General features: G+C 44.0%; 1 protein-coding gene across 1 annotated transcript in view; it reads left to right on the forward strand.

The window, feature by feature from the left end:
- WDFY2 (WD repeat and FYVE domain containing 2) overlaps positions 1-24,009 on the forward strand; it is a 184,045-nt gene that overhangs the window by 87,481 nt on the left and 72,555 nt on the right. The window contains exon 3 of the mRNA XM_040266963.1: positions 785-858. Coding sequence (XP_040122897.1) covers positions 785-858 — 74 coding nt within the window. The remainder of the gene's footprint in view (positions 1-784; positions 859-24,009) is intronic.

Below are 24,009 nucleotides of genomic sequence, written 5' to 3' on the forward strand. Positions count from 1 at the left end.
CCCATTCTTACCAGTAAGCATAGAGAAAGAGGCTGGGAACTGGAAACTGACCTGGCAGTTTGGGGTTTCCAAGCCTGCTCCCTTCACTCAAGCGTGGTGGTAGCAAGGGGGTCAGTCCCCCCTGGCAGGGAGGCCCTGTCCAGGTCTGGGTGAACTGACTCATCTGACTTCCTTTCTCTGAAGCCTGGCCCTGTGCTGAGCTGCTTGGAGGCTTGAGACAAAGCCTGCAAGCCTTTTCCGAATCGGCAGCCTCTTGCATCTGCTTTGAGTACTGGCAGTAAAAGACTTCTGTTAATCCACATGCCACAAATCAGTTCTGAATTAAAAAAAAAAAAAAAAAGATTTCTGTTCTTTTGTGTGCAGGGCAAGGAGGGGCCGGAAATAAGGTCTTTCTTTTGTGTCCCTAGTTCGGCAAAAATGGATTATTTCCATTAAAGATGGGGTTTTCATGGAAGAGATTGTTGACAGAAGGCTTACCCAGCACAATGTTGTCAATCTACTTGAGCAAATTTAGACTGGTACTGACAGAACAGGCAAGACCACGCCCCCTGGAACCTGTCCAGTTTGTGTCTTACTTGTTACAGTCATTAAAAGGATAACTGAAAAACTCGGGGTTGGTTGTAAAATTACTGTTTTTATTTTCTGTGAGCGGGAGTTCCATGAACTGTTTGTCAGGAAATAGTGGGGGGAGAAAAGTAGCCACACGCTTTGAGCTAGTCAGTCACTCCTGAATCCACGAGCATCATCGTTTTGTTAATTTCATCAACATGTTCATTTCTTTCAGCTCCATGTTCATGCATGTCTTTTAACCCGGAAACAAGAAGACTGTCCATAGGTCTAGACAATGGTACAATCTCAGTAAGTACCCATAAATAAGATTTCCAGTTGAAATACTTCCCCCTCCTGTGGAGTATGTATATGTGTATTGTGATGAAAATTATTTATTAGTGTTTTTTTTTTCAAATTAGCAAATTAATTTTCTTGCCAAGTTAAGTGTAAATTGCAGTGCAGCAAATACTGGTAAGGCGCAGGGAGAGGTGTCGTCAGTATCAAATGCCAATGAGATTCGGCTTGATATACATGTTCACCTTCATGGTGGTTAGAATAGGGGCATTACAAGGCCATGGGGTGAACTACCTGGTTCTGGGGGTTGGCAAGAGGAAGCTGTGATACTGGCGGCTTTGATGAGATGGTTAAGCATGGCGCCATATGTGGCTCCACGTAAGTAACAGGACATGAGGAAAACGCTCTCCTAGACCTGGGTGTCTGATCTCAACTTTGATACTTGATGTTGACCTCCTTCTTCCTCCTGCTCCTTGGGGTCTTCTTTACCGCCCTCTAACATGTGAATAGAATTCTATCCATTTGTACAAATTTGTTAAGAAAGCACAGGACCTAGATTTAGTCTGTTGAGTAGACCCAGATAAACATAAGACCCATTGGTTAGAGATCTTGAGGGAACTGAAGTGATCAGAGATTGGAATTTCAGGTTTTACGACTTAATCATCGTTTTACATATTTATTTTCAACTAGTATATTAACTAGTAAGATGGCTGATCTGGTAAATTCTCCAGTATTGTCTTTACTCGTGGTCAAGAGAGGCCCTGCTTTGGGACCTGGGAATTAGAGGACCCCTCTCTGGCACGCCTCCCCACCAGATGAAGGATCTGAGGGGCCAGAGGTTGTGTGCAGCCTCAGCCCTCACTCCACTCACGCCCATGCTCTGGGTACTTGACTGTGGAAACTTCCTGCCCCCAAAGAGCTTAGGGCCTGCTTCTAGGGCCTCCATGGGCCTTTTCCCTGGATCTGTCCTGAGGAGGATAAAACTAATGTGTGCTTTTAGCCTGAAGGGTGGTTCAGGGGCAGTGGTTTGAGGTGGGTAGGATGTCCGCATGGGTGGGCAAGGCCCCTCAAGGTGTCGGTGGAACTGGGTGTGGAAAAGAGCATGGGTTGGCCCTCTCCTGTCGCCACACTATGACAGGGAACTTCAAAGGGCCTAAAAATTCTGACTTTATACCTGTGCCTCCAAGTGGCTGAAGGTATGTTTGTCTAGATTGGAGGAAGAGGCCATATCTAATAGTTTAACTTGACTTAAAACTTTTAACAAATTTAGATACATGGAATGTGGGTCTTCCTTTCTGGTCTTGACCCAGCCCCGCTTCGGGGTCTGAAGAGGCGAGCCTGACATTTGCTATTTGATCTTTAGTGAAAACATTTGTTGGGTGGTTGTTATGGAAATTTTAACAATATTTTAATGGTATTGTTACATATAATAATCAGTCCTTTGCCACATATTTACAGAAGTACTATAAGATCTAATGCATTTGGGAGGTCTGTAAACCCTGTTCCTTAGGTTGGAATTGAAGGTCATGATACAGACTGTTGTCTTTTTTAAGGAGAGCCATTTTTAACAAGTGTGGTGTGTGCAGTATAAATTTACTTTTAAAAGGCAAGGAGAGATAATTGGATTGTTCAGTGAGCTGAAGTTTCATCACAAGAGAAAATCTGAAAAGATGAGCTGAGATCCATTTATCGCCAGCAATTCATGCAATAGTCTGTGTGACACTCACTCTCTGTGAAAAGCCTTCTCTGTGTGTATAGCATAGAAGAGATTCTCTGCATTTTGTGAAATCAGTATTGGGGATTGATGGGTGCTGATAAATTTGGCTTTGAAGGCAAGACAGGTGAGCAAAGTAAGTTCTGGAGAGTTCTGGCTATTTATTGTATCATTATTCCTTTAGTAAATGAAATTGCCAGAAAGCTGGATCATAGTGAGGAACTGGACTAAAATGGTTCCCTAGTTGTGTCAGCTTGGTGTCAAGATACCAAATCTCATCTTACTCAGTCTTCTAAGAAAGATTAAGACTCCGGCTTGAATGAAATAATTTCCTTAAAATTCTCTCTTGTATATTGCTGAAGAAGATGAACTGTATACCCTGCCTGTTTTCATGTGAAGAATTGTAAAGAGTTCTGTATTAGGGAACAATATAGCGAGAGAACAGGGTGTTTAACGTTCAGAATTCTCATTGATCACTACAATACAAGGTTCTTTACTAAAAATGCTTACAGAATCTCACCTATTGAATAGTTTACTTGCTGGACATGAGAAATTTTTTTCAGAGACCATAAATTTTCTGTATCCTAAATATACCAAATATATTTTAGAAGAAATACTAGTGGTTCACTTACTTTAAAACACAGAAAGTAAATCGTTATTTCACTTTATTTTGCTGCATAAAAGAGATTGAAGAGGCAGTTAACCTTGTGCAACTGAGCAGTGTATTAAAAATGAAGTAGAGGGCTTCCCTGGTGGCTCAGTGGTAAAGAATCTGCCTGCTAATATAGGAGGAGACACAGGTTTGATCCCTGATCCTGGAAAATCCCACATGCTGCGGGGCAGCTAAGCCTCTGAGCCCAACTATTGAGCCTGTGCTCTAGAGCCAGGGAACCACAGCTACTGAAGCCCCATGCGGAGCCTGCGCTGTGCAGCAAGAGAAGCCACTGCAGTGAGAAGCCCGCACAGCGCGTCTAGAGAGGAGCTCCCACTCACCGCAGCCGGAGGAAAGCCTGAGCAACAGCACGGACGGAGCACAGCCAAACTAAACACAATCTTTAAAAAAATGAAATAGGGCCTTCCCTGGTGGTCCAGTGGCTAAGACTCTGAGCTCCCAGTGCAGGGGGCCCAGGTTCGATCCCTGGTCAGGGAGCTAGATCCCACATGCTACAACTAAGACCCAGAGCAGCCAAATAAATAAACAAAATTTTAAAAAAATGAAATAGAGGTAACAAGAAGAGAGACCATTCTTTCAAAAGTTTGGCCACAAAAGGAGAGGGCAAGAGAGAAGGTGAGTGCTAGAGCAAGATGTGATAGCAGACGAGCACCTAGGGGGCCCAGAACAACGTGGAGAATTTAGGTTTGGGAAAGAGTGGGGAGACTTTTAATTTTTAAGGTAGGGAAAGACAGAGGCTGTTTTGAGATATAAGAGAGGAGTGACCTTTTATTTTTCTCGTGAAGTAGCAAGTTAGGTCACCTACTGAGAGAAGCAAAACTGAAGGTGGGTTTATTTTCATGTCCATAGCTTTTGTTCTTTCTGATCGTGTAGCCCAGAGCCTCCTTCCGCCGTCTTGGTCTACAGTCCCAGTTCTCTCTCAAGGTCTTGTGCAAATGTCATCTTTTCTCTCTTTCTTTTTTTCCTTTTTTCTTGGACTAGTGGTTCCTGAGGCCTCCCAATTAAAATTTATCACACACAATACTCGGTAGGTTAGTTATATCATACTGCTTATTTAACCTGCTTTGTGAAAAGTTTTCAAGTCTGTCTCTTCCATTAAAGTGTTCACTAAGGAACTGGCCAGTCTTTAATCCATCTCCTCTCACATTGGATCTTAGCTAGTATGGTTCTTTGTAGTACAAATTAGGGACTCAGTGAATAATTTGTTAAATAAGTTGTTGACTAAGTACATATAGTATATATTAATATAGTTGGTTGTAATAAGTACCTGCTTAAATTCTGAGATAGTTTATTTGTACAGTTCTCTTGCTATTCAAAATGATTTTCACAATGGAACTAACTTCTACAGGGGAAGAAGTTCTGCCAGTAATTTAATTCATCCTGCATTTGAGTTTTCAGAAACGCCTTCTGTTTTAATGTTGAAAGAAGTCAGTCAGATTGTGCTAACTGCTATTCCTGATGAGGTAGGACTTTAAAATTTTTTCTGTCATAATGCCTTGTGTATTCTAGTCAGCCAACAAATATGTAAATATCAGCTGTGTGCAAACCGTTCTGCTCAGCTCTAACATGTGGCTCCTGATGTCAAAGAGCTTGTTCGGCTTGGGGCAGAATGAAAAGTGCAGTTATGAAATAAATATTAATAACACAAAGTAAAAAAAACTACAGCAGCAGTAGCACTATACTGGTGAACGTGACGGTGGCAGCTGGTGAGGTCAGAAGAAAGTAGTGGAGAGCGGTCTGGGGCGGCACCATGGAGCCTGATACAGATAGGAAGGAGAAGGTGTTTTAGGCACAATGAATGGCATGGGGCGGGGGGGGGGTGGGGGGGTGGTAAAACTCATATCATCTTTATATTTTTCCTTCTTCATCCAAACTGTTAGGGAGGGAGTTCTGTGGTCATCCAGTGGTTAGGAATCTGCCTGCCAACGCAGGGGAAATGGGTTCGATCCCTGATCTGGGAATATGCCACATGCCTCAGGGCAACTAAGCCTGTGCACCCTTGAGTCTGTGCTCTGAACCAAGAGAGGCCACCACAATGAGAAGACAGAGTACTGCAATTAGAGAAAGGCTATGCACAGCAAGGAAGACCCAGGGCAGCCAAATAAATAAATAAACCAACAACAGAAAAAACTTAAAAAAAAAAACCCCCAAACTGATAGGGAGCCAAAAGTTTTATTAAAATCTTGCCAAGATAAATACACAGTCACTGGAAAGTTTTTGAACAAGGCCCCAAGTTTATAAAATCTCTGTTCTTTGAAGATGAATTTCATATATGTGTTACAGGAAGTTTGATTGTGATAAGAGGAAAAGATTGCTCTGTATAGTGGTGAGCATTCAGAATAAGGGTTATTTTATAAAAATAAATGATATTGACCATGTATGGATTTGATGCTACCGTTTTGGTAGTTCTTGTGGTTATTATAGTCTTCGAGTTTGTATCATTTATCCAAGGGAATGAAAAAGGAAAGAGAATAAACCTTTATTGAGCATTACTGTGTACCAGGCACTCTGCATGCACGTGTTCAGTCGTGTCTGACTCTTTGAAACCCTTTGGACTGTAACCCGCCAGCCTCCTCTGTCTGTGGGATTTTCCAGGCAAGAATTCTGGAGTGGATTACCATTTCCTCCTTCAGGGGATCTTTCCAGCCCGGGAATCGAACCTCACTGCCTGCATAGCAGGCGGACTGTTTACCTGCTGAGCCGTTGGGGAAGCCCCATCAGTCACTCTGCTTTACATATATTCCCTCATTACAGCTTCAAAGTAATTCTATGATGTAGGTGATGTTACTCACATTTTTCGGATAAGACTAAGGCCTAGAGAGTTCACATGCTTCCCCGGCTCACTGAGCCAGGAAATACCTCCTAGTGGAGCTAGGGACTCTGAGCCTTGGAGCCTGGGCTTTGTCCTCACCCCACACTGCTGGTCAGGAGCCCTTCCTGCCTCTGTTCAAGGCTTTCCATCCTGCCTGTTGCCTCATTTGGTTACGGGTCTGTTTCCTTCACCTGACTGTCATCTGCCTGAAGGCAGAGGCCACGTGTTTCCGTGTTGTTTCCTGGGCATGGAAACTTTGTGAAAGGTCTATTGAAGGAAAGAGGGACGGCATTGCAGTTCCTGCCACTCAGGATGCTACAGCCAAAGTTGGGCACTTAACCAGGATAAAATTACTCTCAACAGTTGACGCGATGAGTGCACCTTATGTTTAAATGACAGGCTTAAGCGTATAGAAGAATTTGATGTCCATACTCTGCTTCCTGAAATTAGTAAGATAGATACATGAAGCAAGCAACTAAAAAACCTAAATAGAAATGTGTTCCTGAAAGTCTGTGGGACTGCTGGAATCCTTGGAGTTCCTTGCCTGGTAGATGGGTCACTCCAGTCCCTGCCCGCATCTTTTTTATTTTTTTTAATTAAGAGTTATTTTTTTAAATTATTATTACTTTTTATGTTTTGGTCATACAGTGCAGGATATGGGATCTTAGTTCCTTTACCAGGGGTCAGCCCCTTGCCCCCTGCATTGGGAGCTCAGAATCTTAACCACTGGACTGCCAGGGAAGTTGCCCTGCCCACAACTGCACATCGACTTACTCTCTGTGTCTTCACATGACCTTCTTATAAGTCACTGGATGAAGGGCTCACCCTCATCCAGTATTATCTCCTTTTAACTAATTATATCTGCAGAGACCTTAGTTCCAAATAATGTCGTATTCTGAGATTCCAGGTGGATATGGATTTTGAGAGGGCAGTATTCAACTCAGTATACCTAGCGATAATGTTATTTACAATGTCCTAACACTGTGATGTCCTAATGTTATTTACTGTGTCCTGACAGTTGCTTAGGAAGCAATTTTGTGAATGTGAAAAATGATGCTTTTGGAAGTATCTAAAGATATTAATGTTCAAGCTGGATTTAGAAAAGGCAGAGGAACCAGAGATCAAATTGCCAACATTCGTTGGATCATCAAAAAGCAAGAGAGTTCCAGAAAAACATCTACTTCTGCTTTATTGACTACAGCAAAGGCTTTGACTGTGTGGATCACAACAAACCAAGGAAAATTCTTAAAGAGATGGGAATACCAGACCACTTTACCTGCCTCCTGAGAAATCTGTATGCAGGTCAAGAAGCAATAGATAGAACTGAACATGGAACAATGGACTGATTCCAAATTGGGAAAGGAGTACATCAAGGCTGTATATTGTCACCCTGCTTATTGAACTTATATGCAGAGTACATCATGAGAAATGCCAGCCTGGATGAAGCACAAGCTGGAATCAAGATTGCCAGGAAAAATATCAATAATCACATATATGCAGAGGATACCACCCTTATGGCAGAAAGTGAAAAAGAACTAAAGAGCCTCTTGATGAAAGTGAAAGAGGAGAGTGAAAAAGTTGGCTTAAAACTCAACATTCAGAAAACTAAGATCAAGGCATCCGGCCCCATCACTTCATGGCAAATAGATGGGGAAACAGTGGAAACAGTGGCTGACTTTATTTTGGGGGGCTCCAAAATCACTGCAGATGATGATTGCAGCCATGAAATTAAAATACACTTCCTCCTTGGAAGAAAAGCTATGACCAACCTAGACAGCATATTAAAAAGCAGAGACATTACTTTGCCAACAAAGGTCTGTCTAGTCAAGGCTATGGTTTTTCCAGTAGTCATGTATGGATGTGAAAGTTAGAGTCTAATGAAAGCTGAGTGTTGAAGAATTGATGCTTTTGAACTGTGATGTTGGAGAAGACTCTTGAGACTCCCTTGGACTGCAAGAAGATCCAACCAGTCAATCCTAAAGGAAGTCAGTCCTGAATATTCATTGGAAGGACTGATGCTGAAGCTCCAATACTTTGGCCACCTGATGTGAAGAACTGACTCTTTGGAAAAGACCCTGATGCTGGGAAGGATTGAAGGCGGGAGGAGAAGGGGACGACAGAGGAGGAGATGGCTGGATGGCATCACTGATGCAATGGACATGAGTTTGAGTAAACTCCGGGAGTTGGTGATGGACAGGGAGGCCTGGCGTGCTGCAGTCCTTGGTGTCACAAAGAGTCGGACACGACTGAGTGACTGAACTGAAAGATATTAAAAGAGGACAGTTCAGAATCCCTGTGGGGGACAGAAAAGATTAAATTGAAAGGGACCTTAATACTTCTATCTAATGCCACCTTCCCCTAGATTGTTGTAGTTGTTTAGTTGCTAAGTTCTGTCTGACTCTTTGTGACCCCATGAACTGTAGCCTCACCAGGCTTCTCCGTCTATGGGATTTTCCAGGCGAGAATACTGGAGCAGGTTGCCATTTCCTGCTCCAGGGGATCTTCCCGACACAGAGAATGAACCCGGGTCTCTTAGTCTTCTACGTTGGCAGGCAGATTCTTCACCACTGAGCCACCAGGGAAGCTCTTCCCCTAGATTAAGTGATATATATTGGGTAGGTCACATGTCAAGGTAGTGGTGACCGAGCTAGGACCTTCTCGACCCCCAGACAAATGTTCTTCTAATCATACCAAACCAATTTCTTCACACAACTAGGACAGCATGATTGCAGCGAATTGCCCTAAGATGATCACTAATGTGTTATTCCATGAATTTAGTCATTGCTAAAATAATTTTTTTTAAAGAATTTGAGTGTTGAATGTAACAAGGTGTCGTGGATGACTTGTTTATCACTACAGGTTATAATAAGCCTGCAGGGGCTCAACCCAAAGGGTGAGGTCACGTTCTGCGGTGATGACGAGTAACCCATGTATAAAGCCCTTCAGCTGTACCCAAGCTTAGTGTACAGTCAGGCCGCTCCTTCTGGTGTGAAAGTCATCAGAAAACCTTCACCTTGATCAGCTCAAGACACCACAGTGCTACAGCCAACTGGCTCCAGCCTATCAACCATCATGGTGCATTTCAGGGTTTGTACTTACAGAAGAATTGGTGTCACTTCTGGAATTTCGCTGCCTTCTAAGAACTTCCCAGGTGGTGCTAGTGGTAAAGAACCCATCTGCCAATCCAGGAGACATAAGAGACCTGGGTTTGATCCCTGGGTTGCAAAGATCCTCTGGAGGAGGGCATGGCAACCCACTCCGGTATTTTTGCCTGAAGAATCCCATGGACGAGGAGCCTGGCAGACTGTAGGCCACAGGGTCACAACGAGTCAGACATGACTTAACGCGCATGCACAGGATTGCTGGTGTGACACCGTGCACACCATGCGTGAGTAATATCCTGCCCGTGAGCTCAGTGGAGGCTAGGTTGGAAGAACGTTTCAAGAGGTCCTGTGTTCGGAGACAGGTCGATCTGTAATCTCCCAGGCTTCCTTTGAAACTCTCACATAGCTTACGATTACACTAGCTTAGCTTATGATTCCATCCTCCTCCCATGGTTTCTACCACAAAGGACCATCTTTTCTGAGTTTTTTCATCATTCTATGACCCTGGACTTTCTGGTGTGAGGAGTTCCTTTTATAGACTGTTCGGGCTTCCTAGTGGCTCACTGGTAAAGAATCCGCCTGCCAATGCAGGAGACTTGGGTTCAATTCCTGGGTCTGGAAGATCCCCTGGAGAAGGCAATGGCAACTCACTGCAATATTCTTGCCTGGGAAATCCCATGGACAGAGGAGCCTGGTGGGCTACAGTTCTGTGGGTTCGCAAAGGAGTCGCAAGACTTAGCCCCTAAACAACGAGGTAGCCATTCTCTTCTGAATTTGTGCTAATAAGTTATAATAAACTTAAATATGTATAAATAGTTAAATATCATCATTAAATACACATACATATGTGTGTATATCTAAATCTTTCTTCCTACTTAGCAGAACAAGAGTCCTCGAGTTCTGACATGCTAGTTGCTTATTTATTCATACAGTATAATTCACTGAAGGTGGTTTTGTTGAAGAAAACTCTGATGATAGGAGTATTTGTTTGGGTCACAAACCTTGGAATCTCTTAAAAGCAAGCCTGTCTCTTCCTATATGTCATCGTATAGGTAGTTCAGTTCTCTTTTGTTCAGTATCTGAATGTTTTCTTAAAAGCTTGGTCAAGTCGTACTGAATGCATATTCCAAAAGCACTCTTTGGCCCCAGATTTTTTCATGGCACCTCCATTACAATTACGAGTTTTTGAAGGTCCCCTCGATCTCACTTTTACACCAATTCTGTAGCATGAATACCTGTAGGAGCACCCAGATTGCCCTGCATTTTAAATCAGGTGCTAAGAAGATCCAATAGAGTGTGTAGTAGGTTGAAATCATTTATATGCTCCCTACAGGAGGTATCCGCCACAAAAGGTGGCCTTATTAGGATCATTGTATTACTATTCTATTTCTTTTAAAAAACTTTTTTTAGCTGTGCTGCTCAGCTTGTAGGATCTTCTCTGACTGAACCTGGGCCACAGCACCACTGGACCACCAGGGAACTCTCCATATCCATATTACTATTTTATGTTTTTTAGAAATGACTTAAAAATTATGACTTAAAAAAATATATATTTATTTGGCTGCGCCGGGTCTTAGTTGTGCCTTGTGGACTCTTCGTTGTGCCATGTGGGGTCTAATTCCCTGACCGGGGATCCAGCCCGGGCCTCCTGCATTGGAAGCAGGCAGTCTTATCCACTGGACCACCAGGCAAGTCCCTTACTATTTTAGAAGGTGATCATCCTATCTTGGCCACATCAAACAGTGTATCTGTGGTTCAGAAAGGAACTAGCTAGGAATTGATGAGTACATTATGTTCCAGTTACTTTCCCTTTGTCTTATTCCATAATAATCTCTCCCTAAGCCTGGATCCTTCCCACTAGCTTTTTTTAAATTTTATTTTTATTTGTTTATGGCTATGCTGGGTCCCTGTTGCTGCACTCAGGCTTCCTCTGGTTACAGTGGGCTGGGGCTTCTCTCTAATTGCTGTGCTCGGGCTTTTCACAGCAGTGGCTTCTCTTGCTGTGGAGCACGACTCTTGGCACTTGGGCTTCAGCGGCTGTGGTGCCTGGGATTCACTGTCCCCGGGGATGTGGGATCTTCTTGGACCAGGAATCGAACTCACGTCTTCTGCATTGGCAGGAGGATTCTTTACCACTAAGTCACCGGGACAAACCACCGCCCCCAACCCCCACCCCGCCACACACACACACCCCCTACCCATTAGCTTTTAAACTCAACTTTCTTGTTATTAAAAACAAAGTTTGTTTTTTGAGAACAACTCACTTCCCTATTCACAAATTTTTTCAGTGCCATGAAAAAATCTGGGGCCAAAGAGTGCTCTTGGAATATGCATTCAGTATGACTTGACCAAGCTTTTAAGAAAACATTCAGATACTGAACAACTCACTTCCCTATTCTCTCTCTCTTCTCTCCTTATTATCAAACACCTCCACAGACTTGTCTGTGGTCTCCTTCTACATTTCCCCCTACCCCTCTTGCCTGAAAGCACGGCAGTCGGGCCTGCGGTCTCATCAGTCCATCCAAACAGCTCTGGCTGTGGCTGCGAAAGATCTCCATGTGCGTCTGCCTGACGGACGAGTTTGCATCCTCATTGTGTTTGACCTCCCAGCAGCATTTTGCTCTACTGTTTCTTCCCGAAATACTCTTTGTGTCTCTCCACAATGCAGATCCCTGTGGATTCTCCTCCTGTTCGCTGTTTTCTCCTCTGCTCCTGAGGTCAGGACAGCTTTGGTTCAGTGCTGGGGTTTCTCGGCATTTGCCCTCCCAGACCCCTGCTTCTCTGGGCAGCCTTGCCCGTGTTATGGCCTCATTTGCTGCCCATGTGGTCATAAACTCCAACTTTTAACCTCTATCCAGACATTCTTTTCTGAAACTCCAACTTCCTTCTTAATATTTTCTGTCGAATATCTCAGAGGAACCTTAGATTCACCAGGTCTAAAATCAGACTCCTGGGACTTCCCTGGTAGTCCAGCGTTAAGACGCTGTGCTTCCACTGCAGGGGGCGTGGGTTCCATCCCTGGTTGGAGAACTAAGATCTCACAGACTGTGTGGCATGGCCGCCCCCCCCAAATTTTTTTCTTTAAAAATTAAAGTATTTCAGTAGACTTATTTAAAAAAACAAAATCGGACTCCTTTTATTCCACACACACCTGGTGTTTCCAGTGTCCCCTATTTAAGTGACTATGTGTGTGTTGCTCAGTCATGTCCAACTCTTTGTGACCCCATGGACCCCATGCAGCCTGTGAGGCTTCTCTGTCCGTGGAATTCTCCAGTTAGAAATCCTAGAGCAGGGAGCCATTCCCTTCTCCAGGGGATCTTCCCAACCCAGGGACCAAACCCAGGTCTCCCGCACTGCAGGCAGATTCTTTACCATCTGAGCCTCCAGGGAAGCCCCAGGCGACTGTAAACTCTGTGCATGAGCCAGGGCTCTTTGGAGCTCCTTTTCTCCCCTTCTCTGACTCTGTCCAGCCCATTGTTTGTGAGTTTTTGCCTCCTGAATACCTCTCAGCTCCCCACTGTCACCACCATCATCACCAGCCCATCATCTCCTTGGAGCCCCGCATTGGTTGTCCCAGATGTGCTCTGCCTCCTCCAGCCTGTTTTCCGTATGGGAACCAGAAGGATCTTTCCAGAATACACATTTCATCTCCACATACCCTCTGTCCAGCCTCTCTCGGGCTTCCCCTTGCTGTTAGCACCCCGGCCAGAATTCTTCCCATGACCCGTCTGCTGGCTCTGGCCTGGCCATCCGCAGCCACGCTTTCCGCAGTGCCCTTTCCCCCGAGTTTCCGCCACTCTCGGGTCCTTGTAACCACCCTGTTCGCTCCTTTCCCAGAGCCTCTGCCTGGGGTGTGCTTGCTTCCTCCCTTTACCTCTCATCCTCCAGATTTCAGGTCACTTTTCCTTTCCTTGGAGGCGTCATCCCCGATCTTCCAACAGTCCATGTCCCCAGATTGTATGTGTTCGTAGCACTGAGCACCCCTTCTTTGTAGCCATTGTCAGAGTTTCTGTTTTATGCTCATTCGTGTGATTATCTGATTATTGCCTGTGTCCAACATCAGCTCTGTGAGGCGGCGGCTGTGTCCGCTTGACTCTCTTACATTCCTGACACTCCGTACAGTGCCTGGGAATTGGAAGTGCTTTGCATGTAATTTTTAAAAATATTTATGTTATTTATTTGTCTGTGTTGGGTCTCAGTTGCAGCACTCGGGATCTTTCATTGCAGCGCACAGTCTCTGTAGTTGTAGCACACAGTCTCTGTAGTTGTAGCACACAGGCTTAGTTGCTCATGTGGGATGTTAGTTCCCCGACCAGGGGTCAAACCTGTGTCCCCTGTGTTGCAAGATGGATTCGTAACCACTGGACCACCAGGGAAGTGCCTGCATATATTTATAGACTGAATTAATGAGTGAGTGAATGAATTAGCGTAGTCCATCAGGTTGACAGTACAGAGGTTAAGAGCACAGGCTCTGCATTCAGACTGCCAGAGTCAAGTCTCAGCTCTGCACCCATAAGTTGGGTCACCATAGGCAAGTTGCTTTATTCTGTGTGCCTCAGTTTCCTTATCTGTGAAGTAGGGATAGTAGTTGTATCCATTTTTCAGGGTTCTGATGAGGACTGTCTGACAAAACACATAAAGCTCTTGGGACAGCACTGGTGTGCATCAAGTCCCCATCAATATTCGAATGCTCCTTAGCGACATCATTGTCACTCGCAGCAACGTCTTCAGTTGATGGGAACCCAGTAAGCTTTGGTTAGAATCTCTATCCTGTGGATTTAGCAGGCCAGTTCCCAGGGGAGGAGGGTCTGATGGCAGCATGCTCTTTAGGATGCTTCCACTCCTTCCTGGTCCCATCTTCCATCTTAGCTGCATCATGACTAATTCACCAGTGATTTCTAAAACACAGGTTGTCAAATACTGGTTTTTTATCCTGCAAAAAAAAAAAAGTTTATTATCCAGGTTACTACCATTTGTCACCCTCAGGAGAAGGTGGAGCTCTGAGAGGTGACTGAAGATTGGAGAGGTTGTAGCAACTCTCTTGTCCCAAGAGTCACCCTTCCTCCAGTGGATGGAGCGAACGGGGGAGGGGAGGTGGCCAGCCATCCGGCCACTTTCTGTTCATTCGGGATCTGGATTTTACAGGCCAAGATTTTCAGAGAGTTATCTGTGGCCCTCCATGTTTTATTTCAGCACTGGGAATCAGTCTCATATCACAGATCTTTTAACCACGTCCATGTAGAGTACGAGAACCGTCTTCTCTGCGTGCACACACGTTTTGCCGTTTGTGTAGTTTTGGCCGCGCTGGGTCTTCACTGCTGCATGCGGTCTTCTCTGTAGTTCCAGTGCATGTAGTTCCAGCTTCTCACTGGGGTGGCTGCTCTTGTTGCAGAGCACAGGCTCTGGATTGCAGGTTCAGTAGCTGCAGCATGCACGTGGGATCTCCTCAGACCAGGGATCAAACCCACGTCCCTAGGTGGCAGGCAGATTCTTAATTCCTGGATCACCAGGGTAGCCCAGTATTTTGCTACTTTTTATTTTGAGTTCTCTCTTACACAGACTATAGATCCCAACCACAGTTCTCATATCACTGTCACTGAGTTGTCAAAGTTCAAAGCCCAGAGGGGCTGAGGTGGCATTTCCGTGTCCGTCACCTTTGGCTTTCTTCCCAGGCACCTTGACAGCACCAGAGTCGTGAGAAATAGCCCTTTAAGCACCAGATGACATTTACTCCTTCGCTATAAAGCTTGAGAACTCACTAGAGCCAGTGTGTGCGAAGGAAGCCGTTATTCTTTTCCAGTCCCTCGGTGGCTGGCTGCTGTCACCTGGTGTTATAACACCTACTGTTTGATCGGAAGCGGGCTGCCCCCCACCAGCTGGAAGCTTATGTTAGCAGAGAGGGGAGTACCATTAGGTCTTTCCCGGCCCCTGGGATGCAGCGCTGGTGTTCACTGCTGGGCTTGTGTTTCTTTGTTCCACTGTGGCTGGATGCTACTGGCCTAGGGTGGTGGTAACTCAGAGGGGTTTTGGTTTCCAGAGTAGGGGCCCTCCCTGTTTATTTAGCTCCTTCAGTACCGCACCTTGAACGTAGGCACCACAATCCACTCATCTCCATCTTCACCTCCTTCAGGTGGAGGAGTGGTAACTCTGCTTGCTCCCAATTACCAGTGAAGGTTACATGTTTACAAAGACTCATTTGGTGTAGGAAGAAAATGATCGGTATTAGACCATCAGCTCACTGAAGCAGCAGACACAGTTGCAGAAAGACTGCTCCCCATATTTGCACAGCTTCTCCAGTGGTTGCAGTCACTCAGGTCCAGCTAGTTTCCAGGACTGGGTGTTGTTCAGTCGCTAAGTTGCGTCTGACTCTGCGAACCCCATGGACTGCAGCACGCCAGGCTTCCCTGTCCTTTACCACCTCCTGGAGTTTGCGGAAACTCATGTCCATTGAGTCGGTGATGACATCCAGCCATCTCATCCTCTGTCCTGGCCTAAGGAGTGGAGAAAACCATACGGCAGGTTCTTCCTGCCCAAGCTTGTCTGTCATGGATGGGAGAGAAAGAAGCCAGAAGGGTACTTGCAGTTTGGTGGCGTGGCTGGGTAATTTGTGGGCTGTTTAAAATTTAGTAAACCCTGAGTTCTCTCCAGATTTCCTCGCCGGCTCTTCGTTCTCTAGCAGAGACTTAGATACGGATGCTCCCCAGGGTTCTGCCGTGTGCTACCTACTCTTTCTTGATGGCTTAATTATCGCACACCTGCACTTTCAAGGCTGCAGCCCATTCTGTCCTCGTGAAGTTGAGCTCAGACTCCAGCGGCCAATTTGGCATTCCTATCTAGGGGTCTCCAGGCCACCTCTGATTTAGCATATTCTAAATAGAAATACTTTCTTTTTTTCCAATATATACTCTTTTCCCATATCCCTTCAGTAAATGGCATCATCAAGTAGCCATTTGTCCACAGGATCACAAAGAGTCGGGCACAACTGAGTGACTAACAAATGCACACAAGTAGCCGCAACCAAAAATGAGTTGTCATACGTCTATCCGTGTGCATGTGTGCTGAGTTACTTCAGTTGCGGCCGACTCTTTGAGACCCCATAAACTGGAGAAGCTGTGCGAATATGGGGAGCAGTCTTTCTGCAACTGTGGCTGCTGCTTCAGTGAGCTGATGGTCTAATACCAATCATTTTCTTCCTACACCAAATAAGTATTTATAAACATGTAACCTTCCCTGGTAATTGGGAGCAAGCAGAGTTACCACCCCTCCAAACTGAAGGGGTCCTACAGTTTATGGTCCTGCCAGGCTCCTCTGTCCATGGGATTCTCCAGGCAAGAATACTGGAGTGGGTTGCCATGCCCTCCTGCAGAGGGTCTTCCCGACCCAGGAACCGAACCTGTGTCTCTTTTGTCTCCTGCATTGGCAGACGGGTTCTTTACCACTAGCGCCACCTAGGGAGCCCTGTAATGTATTTGCATTTCCTCTCAAACCTGAGGGCAGCCAGTTCCCTGGCCTGACTACCTCAGCGCTGCCTCCGTACTCCCCCTTTGTCTCTTCCCAGGAGGATTTTGCAGGTCTCTGTCTCCCGCAGCATTTCCCTGGACTTTTGAAGTAAACTCCAGACCAGTCCTCCTGTCTCCTGTCGCAGCCTCTGGCTACTCTGTCATCAGATATCCAAAGTTCTAGTGTAATTAGGCCACTCATCTGGGTTTAAACTCTCCATAACTTCCAGAAGAATAAAATCCAAATTCCTTGATTCCTGCCCACTTCGCCAGCCCCATGTATTACAACTCTCCTACCCAGGTTTCAGCCTTATTGCTTGCCCGTGTACATGGAGTCACTTTGCTGACCTCCTGCCCTGAGAAGCTCTTCTCTCATCTTTAAGAGTTAGCCTACAGCCCCAGACATATTCTTCTGAGCAGGTTGCATGACCTCCAGGGTAGGTTAAAAGGCTGTTTTTTTTTTTTTTTTTTTTAAACTTGTAGCACACGTGAAAGTGAAAGTCACTCAGTCATGTCTGACTCTTTGTGACCCCATGGGCTATACAGTCCATGGAATTCTCCAGGCCAGAATACTGGAGTGGGTAGCCTTTCTCTTCTCCAGGGGATCTTCCCAACCTAGGATCAAACCCAGGTCTCCTCAGTTTGTTCAGTTTTGTTGTTGTTGATGTTTGGTTTTCGGCCATACCACAGCATGCTGGATCTCAGCACCCTGACCAGGGATTGAACCCACGGACCCTGCAGTGGAAGCTCAGAGTCCTCACTGCTGGCCCACCAGGGAAGTCCCCAAAGGCTCTTCTTAAGAGTTTCCTAGCATTTAGTTCAAATTTCCACTTCAGCATGTATGTGATAACTAGTTCACATGCAGGCTTCAGCTATATGATTGTGTATTAAATGAGACAACACCTATATAGGTCCTAAAAGTGCCTGCCTGGTATGTAGGACATATTTAGTAAGTGCTGATTCCCTTGCTTTCTTGACCTCCCTTAGCCCAGCCGCGTGCAGGCAGGAGCCGTGTTCTGTCCGTGGCCGTTTCCAGGACCCAATCCAGAGCTGGAAGGAACTGGAACGTCAGCAGTAGTTTTCATATGAATCAAAACCAGACTGGTTGGTTTCCTCCGTGTTTTCACCCAGATGGCTTTGCTCCTTTCATTTTCGTTCTTATAATCTAGTCATCGTCACAGAAGCCCTCGTTTCCCTCCAGCTCTCTGATATGGAGGAAGCTGGCATTTTATTCTCTTCCCTGCCTTCCTCAGGTGGAGGTCACTCTGGATTTGTGGGGAAAATCATTGTTAACTCACTGCCTTCATATAGCCAGGGCCAGACCTCCTGGTGACTGAGGTACGAGCTTGGGTCCCAGAGAGAACCACATCTGACTTCCAGCCCTGTCATCTTTTAGCTGAATAATGGTGGATGAGTTGGTTCCCTTCACATAAGCCTCAATTTACTCACTGTGGACTGGGAAGAATAATGTGTCCCTATGGGGTTGTGGCCACCTCATGCGAAGAGTGGACTCATTGGAAAAGACTCTGATGCTGGGAGGGATTGGGGGCAGGAGGAGAAGGGGACGACAGAGGATGAGATGGCTGGATGGCATCACTGACTTGATGGACATGAGTTTGGGTGAACTCCGGGAGGAGGTGATGGACAGGGAGGCCTGGCGTGCTGCAATTCATGGAATCGCAAAGAGTTGGGCACGACTGAGCGACTGAATTTAACTGAATGGTGTTGTATTACATGAGGTAATTTATATAAAGGCCTCAAAAGCTGGTCCTTGTTATTTTTACAGCAGAAATTCTGTTCATTTCAAGGAAAGATGAACTTGAGTTTACATTTTGATAATTTTTATCTGAAATTAAAGAGTATTAGTTTTCATGCAGTTGTTTGCAAAGATAATATTTAAAAACTTAGACTTTTTAAACCAGTTTGTTTCTTGTGAGCACCATTTTTGCTTAGTAAAAACTGACGTTACGTGGATTGGGTTGGCCAAAAAGTCGTTCGGGTTTGCCCATAAGATGTAATGGAAAAACCTGAATGAATTTTTTGGCCAACTCAATAATTTTTTATTCCAGTTTTACTGAGAAATTGACATATGTCACTCCATAAGTTTAAGGTGTAGAGCATGATGGTGTGATTTACATATACTGTGGAACAGTGACCACAGTCGGTTCAGCAGACCTCCATCTTCTCATATTATAGATACAACAAAAAGAAAGGAAAGGAGAAAAAAATTTTCTCCTGTAATGTGACTCAGCGTTAACTCTCAACTCTCCTATGTATCATATAGCATTGTTAACAGCAACTGATGCTTGCTTTCTACTTTTGCTCATTGCTTGCTATCTGCATATTTATTGGTTTGAATAATGTTCAGGGCTAAACATTTGTGAATTTCAGTCCTGAAAAAGCTACTTAAACTTTTTAGTATTTAACATTTAGCAAAGACCCAAGTGTCAAACCTGGGTTGTGCAATCAATTATGCCTGTGACCTTGGATAAGTCCCTTAGTACCTCTGGACTTCTGTTTCTCTATCTAAAGAATAAGTCATTGTTCTAGGACCCTTACAAATTCTAAAATTTCAAGAAATCCAAAACTAACCAACCAAAGATCCAAACCTCTTTCACCAGCTGCTTTCATAAGTAGGAACCATAGTTGGCAGCCTTGGCTATCAGGCTAAACTTCATGATATCAGCCATAAGCAGTTTTTCAATTTCAGCAGCAACTTTTTTGTCCAGAACAACTTGGTCAAAATTTTTGAGCTTTTCTTTTTTCATTTAAAAAATAAGCATTAACAACTAGACTTTATGTAAACTGGTCTCATGTAATTTGCTGTTAATATTACAGCAGGATTTTTATGGGGTGTGGATGTTGTCTGTGGTGTTCAGTTCTTTGCACTGTGAACAGTAACTGGGGCCCTGAATACTTCAGCGACTTTCTTTGGGTGATACATCAATGTTCTGGCTTCAGATTTTGGCCTTGAGCAGGATGTTCCCCATTCATTGAATATCTTCCAGGAGCATTTGTTTTTAAGATTCTGAAATTTGCCAGAGGCAGCCTTGGAAGTGGTTACATTCAAACTTGTGTATCTTTTTTCTTTTACTTGCTCCCTCCCTTCCGTCCTCTTGGGAGAGATACTATTGAAAAACCAACTGGATCTGGTTACCTGCACTCTGTGTTTGGGGACTACCGGTGGGAAAGCACAAAAACATTTTATTACTGAAGTAAAGAAAGGTGATAACAGGTAAACAAGCATCCAGGCAAACCTAGAGAGAGTGTAGAGTTTATGTACACGCAGACCTTGAAATTCTGTTTTGCGTCTAAGCCTGTATTGGAAGGAGAATTTATTGAAAGAATTTGTAAATGCAATTGTGTTTCTTTGTAGGTGATATTTTGAATCTAGAGAGGCTAACAGCTGCTGTTGCCATACAAACCCCAATTATCTTTTCTCTTGCTTCAAATGCTTCCTAGTAATGTGACATGTTAGTCTTAGAAATATGACTAAGGGTTTCTTACAGTCGAGAGCTGGGGGTTTGCAGCCAAAGGATTCCTTCTCCCTACTTCTCAAAATACATATGATGAAAAAAGATTAGGGCCATTAGGCATTTCATGGAAGGGACAAAAGGCTCTTACCCTCCCAGTTCCTAGGTGGAGGGAATGTTCCAACATTTTGTAGCCAGCGAAGCTTCTTTTCATAATTTAAAAACAAAAAGGAATAACTCAACTCTCCGGGCAGATTGACAGAATCTAAAGTGAAGGTTAATCAAAACCAAAAGTCAGATCAGTCACTGAACCCATAGTCCTCACTGTGGTCTGTGAGGTCAAAGCTATTCAGTATTTTCATAATAATACTAAGATGATCTGTTCACGTTTTTATTTTCATTTTCTAACAAGCGTGCAGATTGAATGCAAAAGCAGAGACCAACAGCCAGCTGTCTCCTGTTAATGAGATTTGCAAAAATGGAAAACAACGCCATGTTTTCCACTTAAATTTTTTGTTTTGCACAATATAGATATTTTTGTAAAGAATGTTACTTATATTGCAATGTAACAAATTTAATGTTGTTATTTTAATGAATTAATAGTTTACAGTTTTCTCCACTTTAATTTCTATTATGGGGGACTTCCCTGGCGGTCCAGTGGTTAAGATTTCACCTTCCAGTGTAGGGGGTGCAGGTTCGATCCTTGGTTGAGGAGCTAAGATCCCACGTGCCTCAGGGACAAAAAAACCAAAACATAAATAACAGAAGCAGTATTGTAACAATTTCAATAAAGCCTTTAAACACATTCCACATTTAAAAAAATCTTTAAAAATTATGATACTATCAATAGATTCAACCCATGGGGTCCTCAGTAATTTTTAAGAGTAAAGGAAACTAGAGACCCGAAAGTTGGAGAACTGCTAATTAAACAAAAACACAATTAAGGTACGAATTCCAGGCCAGTGATGGCTAAAGTGTGGAGATAGCCATAAGGGAGAACCTGGGAATCTTTGAATTTTGGGGTTCTTGTACAGAAAGGAAAAATAAAGCACATATTGAAAGCAAATCCAAAGAGAGAGCAAGATGTATTGGTAGAGAGAGGCTGAATGAGAACCCCATGGGTGAGACACGGACTCCTTCACTCCTCATTCCATGGACTAGTGACCTCCTAGAGTGGATACTTGGCCCAAAGGCTGGGTAGGGCCCTTATATGGGCTGGCTAGGGTCCTAGAGAGAAAAATAGTTAGACTGGTCAGCTTCCTGCCTTGACTTTGAAACTGAAGGTCAGTGGGTGAAGTTGAAGCTGAAAGGTCGCATAGTAGAGGGGGCCAGAGGGGCTGTGATGGCCACATGCAATCTCTAATCATGAAGAAACAGAAGCTGAGTTGTTGGATGGGACTGATTGGTTGAGAAAGGAGAGTAGATTGCACTCAGAGGGAAAAAACAGATAATAGAGAGGCTTTGAGCCTGCAAGAGAGAGACAGGAGGCAAGTGTGGCGTCAGTGGGTAGTGTTTCCCCGTTACAGCCTTTGTCTCTTTGCAGTAAATCCTCTTCTTTACTGGCAAACCAAAAGAGCCCAAGTGAAAAGTAGAGACATACTAGGGTACAGATTACAAGGACTAGCACAGTTTATATGATTAAGACATGAATTTAATTCTGAACCACCTAGTAGCCAAGGGAACAAGGAGACACTGTTAATCATGAAACCAGATAATAAAGAAGAAGGCAACTATAAGGGTTATGAAGAGTTTTCTAACACTGAATTTATAATCAGTCACCTTCTTATGTATGGAGATTCCTTAAAAGATTAAAAATAGAATTGCCATAGTCCCACTTCTGGGATCCAGAAGTCCCACTTATGAGTATGTATACCTAAAATAATTCAAAGCAGGATCTGGAAGAGAAATTCACACCCCCGTCCGTGTTCATGGCAGCAATATTCACAATAGCCAAGAGGTGAAAGCAACCCAGATGTCTCTTGACAGATTAAAATTTTAGAAATTGGTATGTGCATATAATGGGACTTCCCTGGTGGCTCAGATGGTAAAGAATCTGCCTGCAGTGTGGGAAACCTGGGTTCTATCCCTGGGTTGCGAAGATCTCCTGGAGGAAGGCATGGCAACCCACTCCAGTATTCTTGCCTGGAGAATCCCAGAGGTACCTGGCGGTCTATGGTCCACGGGGTTGCAAAGAGTCAGACCCGACTGAAGCAACTTGGCACACACAGCACATATACACGTAATAGAATATTATTCAGGCTTCTTAAAAAGGGAATTCTGACCCCTGCGGCAACATTGATGGACCTCAAGGACATTTTGCTTTGTGAAATAAATTAGTCACAAAGGGACACGTACTGTGTGCTTCTCCTCATGTGAAGTATCTAAAGTAGTCAAAATCGTAAAAACAAGAACTAGAAAGATGCTTACCAAGGACTGGGGGGAAGCTGGCAATTAGTGTTTAATGGGTATAGAGTTTCAGTTTCATAAGATGAAAAAATTTCTAGAGCTCCATTGTGCAGCAGTGTGAATATGCGTACACCACTGAACTACACATGCAATCCCCATCAATTTACCAGTGACCTTTTTCACAGAACTAGAACAAAAATTTCACAATTCATATGGAAACACATAAGACCCCGAATAGCCAAAGCAGTCTTGAGAAAGAAGAATGGAGCTGGAGGAATCAACCTTCCTGACTTCAGATTATACTACAAAGCTACAGTCATCAGGACAGTATGGGACTGGCACGAAAACAGAAACATAGACCAATGGAACAAGATAGAAAGCCCAGAAAAAAACCCATGCACCTATGGGTACCTTATATTTAACAAAGGAGGCAAGAATACACAATGGGGCAAAGACAGCCTCTTCAATAAATGGTGCTGTGAAAACTGGACAGCTACAGGTAAAAGAATGAAGGTAGAACACCTCCTAACACCATACACAAAGATAAACTCAGAATGGATTAAGGATCTAAATATAAGACCAGAAACTATAAAACTCTTAGAGGAACCCTTAGGCAGAATACTCGATGACGTAAATCAAAGCAAGATAGTCTATGACCCACCTCCTAGAGTAACGGAAATGAAAACAAAAGTAAATAAGTGGGACCTGATTAAACTTAAAAGCTTTTGCGCAGCAAAGGAAACTGTAAGCAAAGTGAAAAGAAAACCCTCAGAATGGGAGAAAATAATAGCAAATGGAACAACTGGCAAAGGATTAATTTCCCAAAATATACAAGCAGCTCATACAACTCAATGCCAGAAAAACAAACAACCCAATCAAAAAGTGGGGAAAAGACCTAAACAGATAGTTCTCCAAAGGAGACATATAGATGGCTAACAAACACATGAAAAGATGCTCAACATCGCTCATTATTGGAGAAATGCAAATCAAAACCACAATGAGATATCACTTCACACCAGTCAGAATGGCCATCAACAAAGTCTTCAAACAATAAATGCTGGAGAGGGTGTGGAGAAAAGGGAATGCTCTTGCACTGTTGGTGGGAATGTAAATTGTTACAGCCACTAAGGAAGACGGTAGGTATGGAGATTCCTATAAAAAAGTAGGAATAAAACCACCATATGACTCAGCAATCCCACCATACACCCTGAGGAAACCAAATCTGAAAAGAACACATGTATCCCATTGTTCACTGCAGCACTATTTACAGCAGCTAGAACATGGAAGCAACGTAGATGCCCATAGACAGATGAATGGATAAAGAAGTTGTGGTACATAAACACAATGGAATATTACTCAACCATAAAAACGAACACAACTGAGTCAGTTCTAATTAGGTGGATGAACCTAGAACCTATTACACAGAGTGAAGTGAGTCAGAAAGAGAAAGATAAATATCGTATTCTAACACATATATATGGAATC

Source organism: Oryx dammah, unplaced genomic scaffold, assembly GCF_014754425.2.
Source record: "Oryx dammah isolate SB20612 unplaced genomic scaffold, SCBI_Odam_1.1 HiC_scaffold_24, whole genome shotgun sequence".
NCBI classification, from domain to species: Eukaryota; Metazoa; Chordata; class Mammalia; order Artiodactyla; family Bovidae; genus Oryx; species Oryx dammah.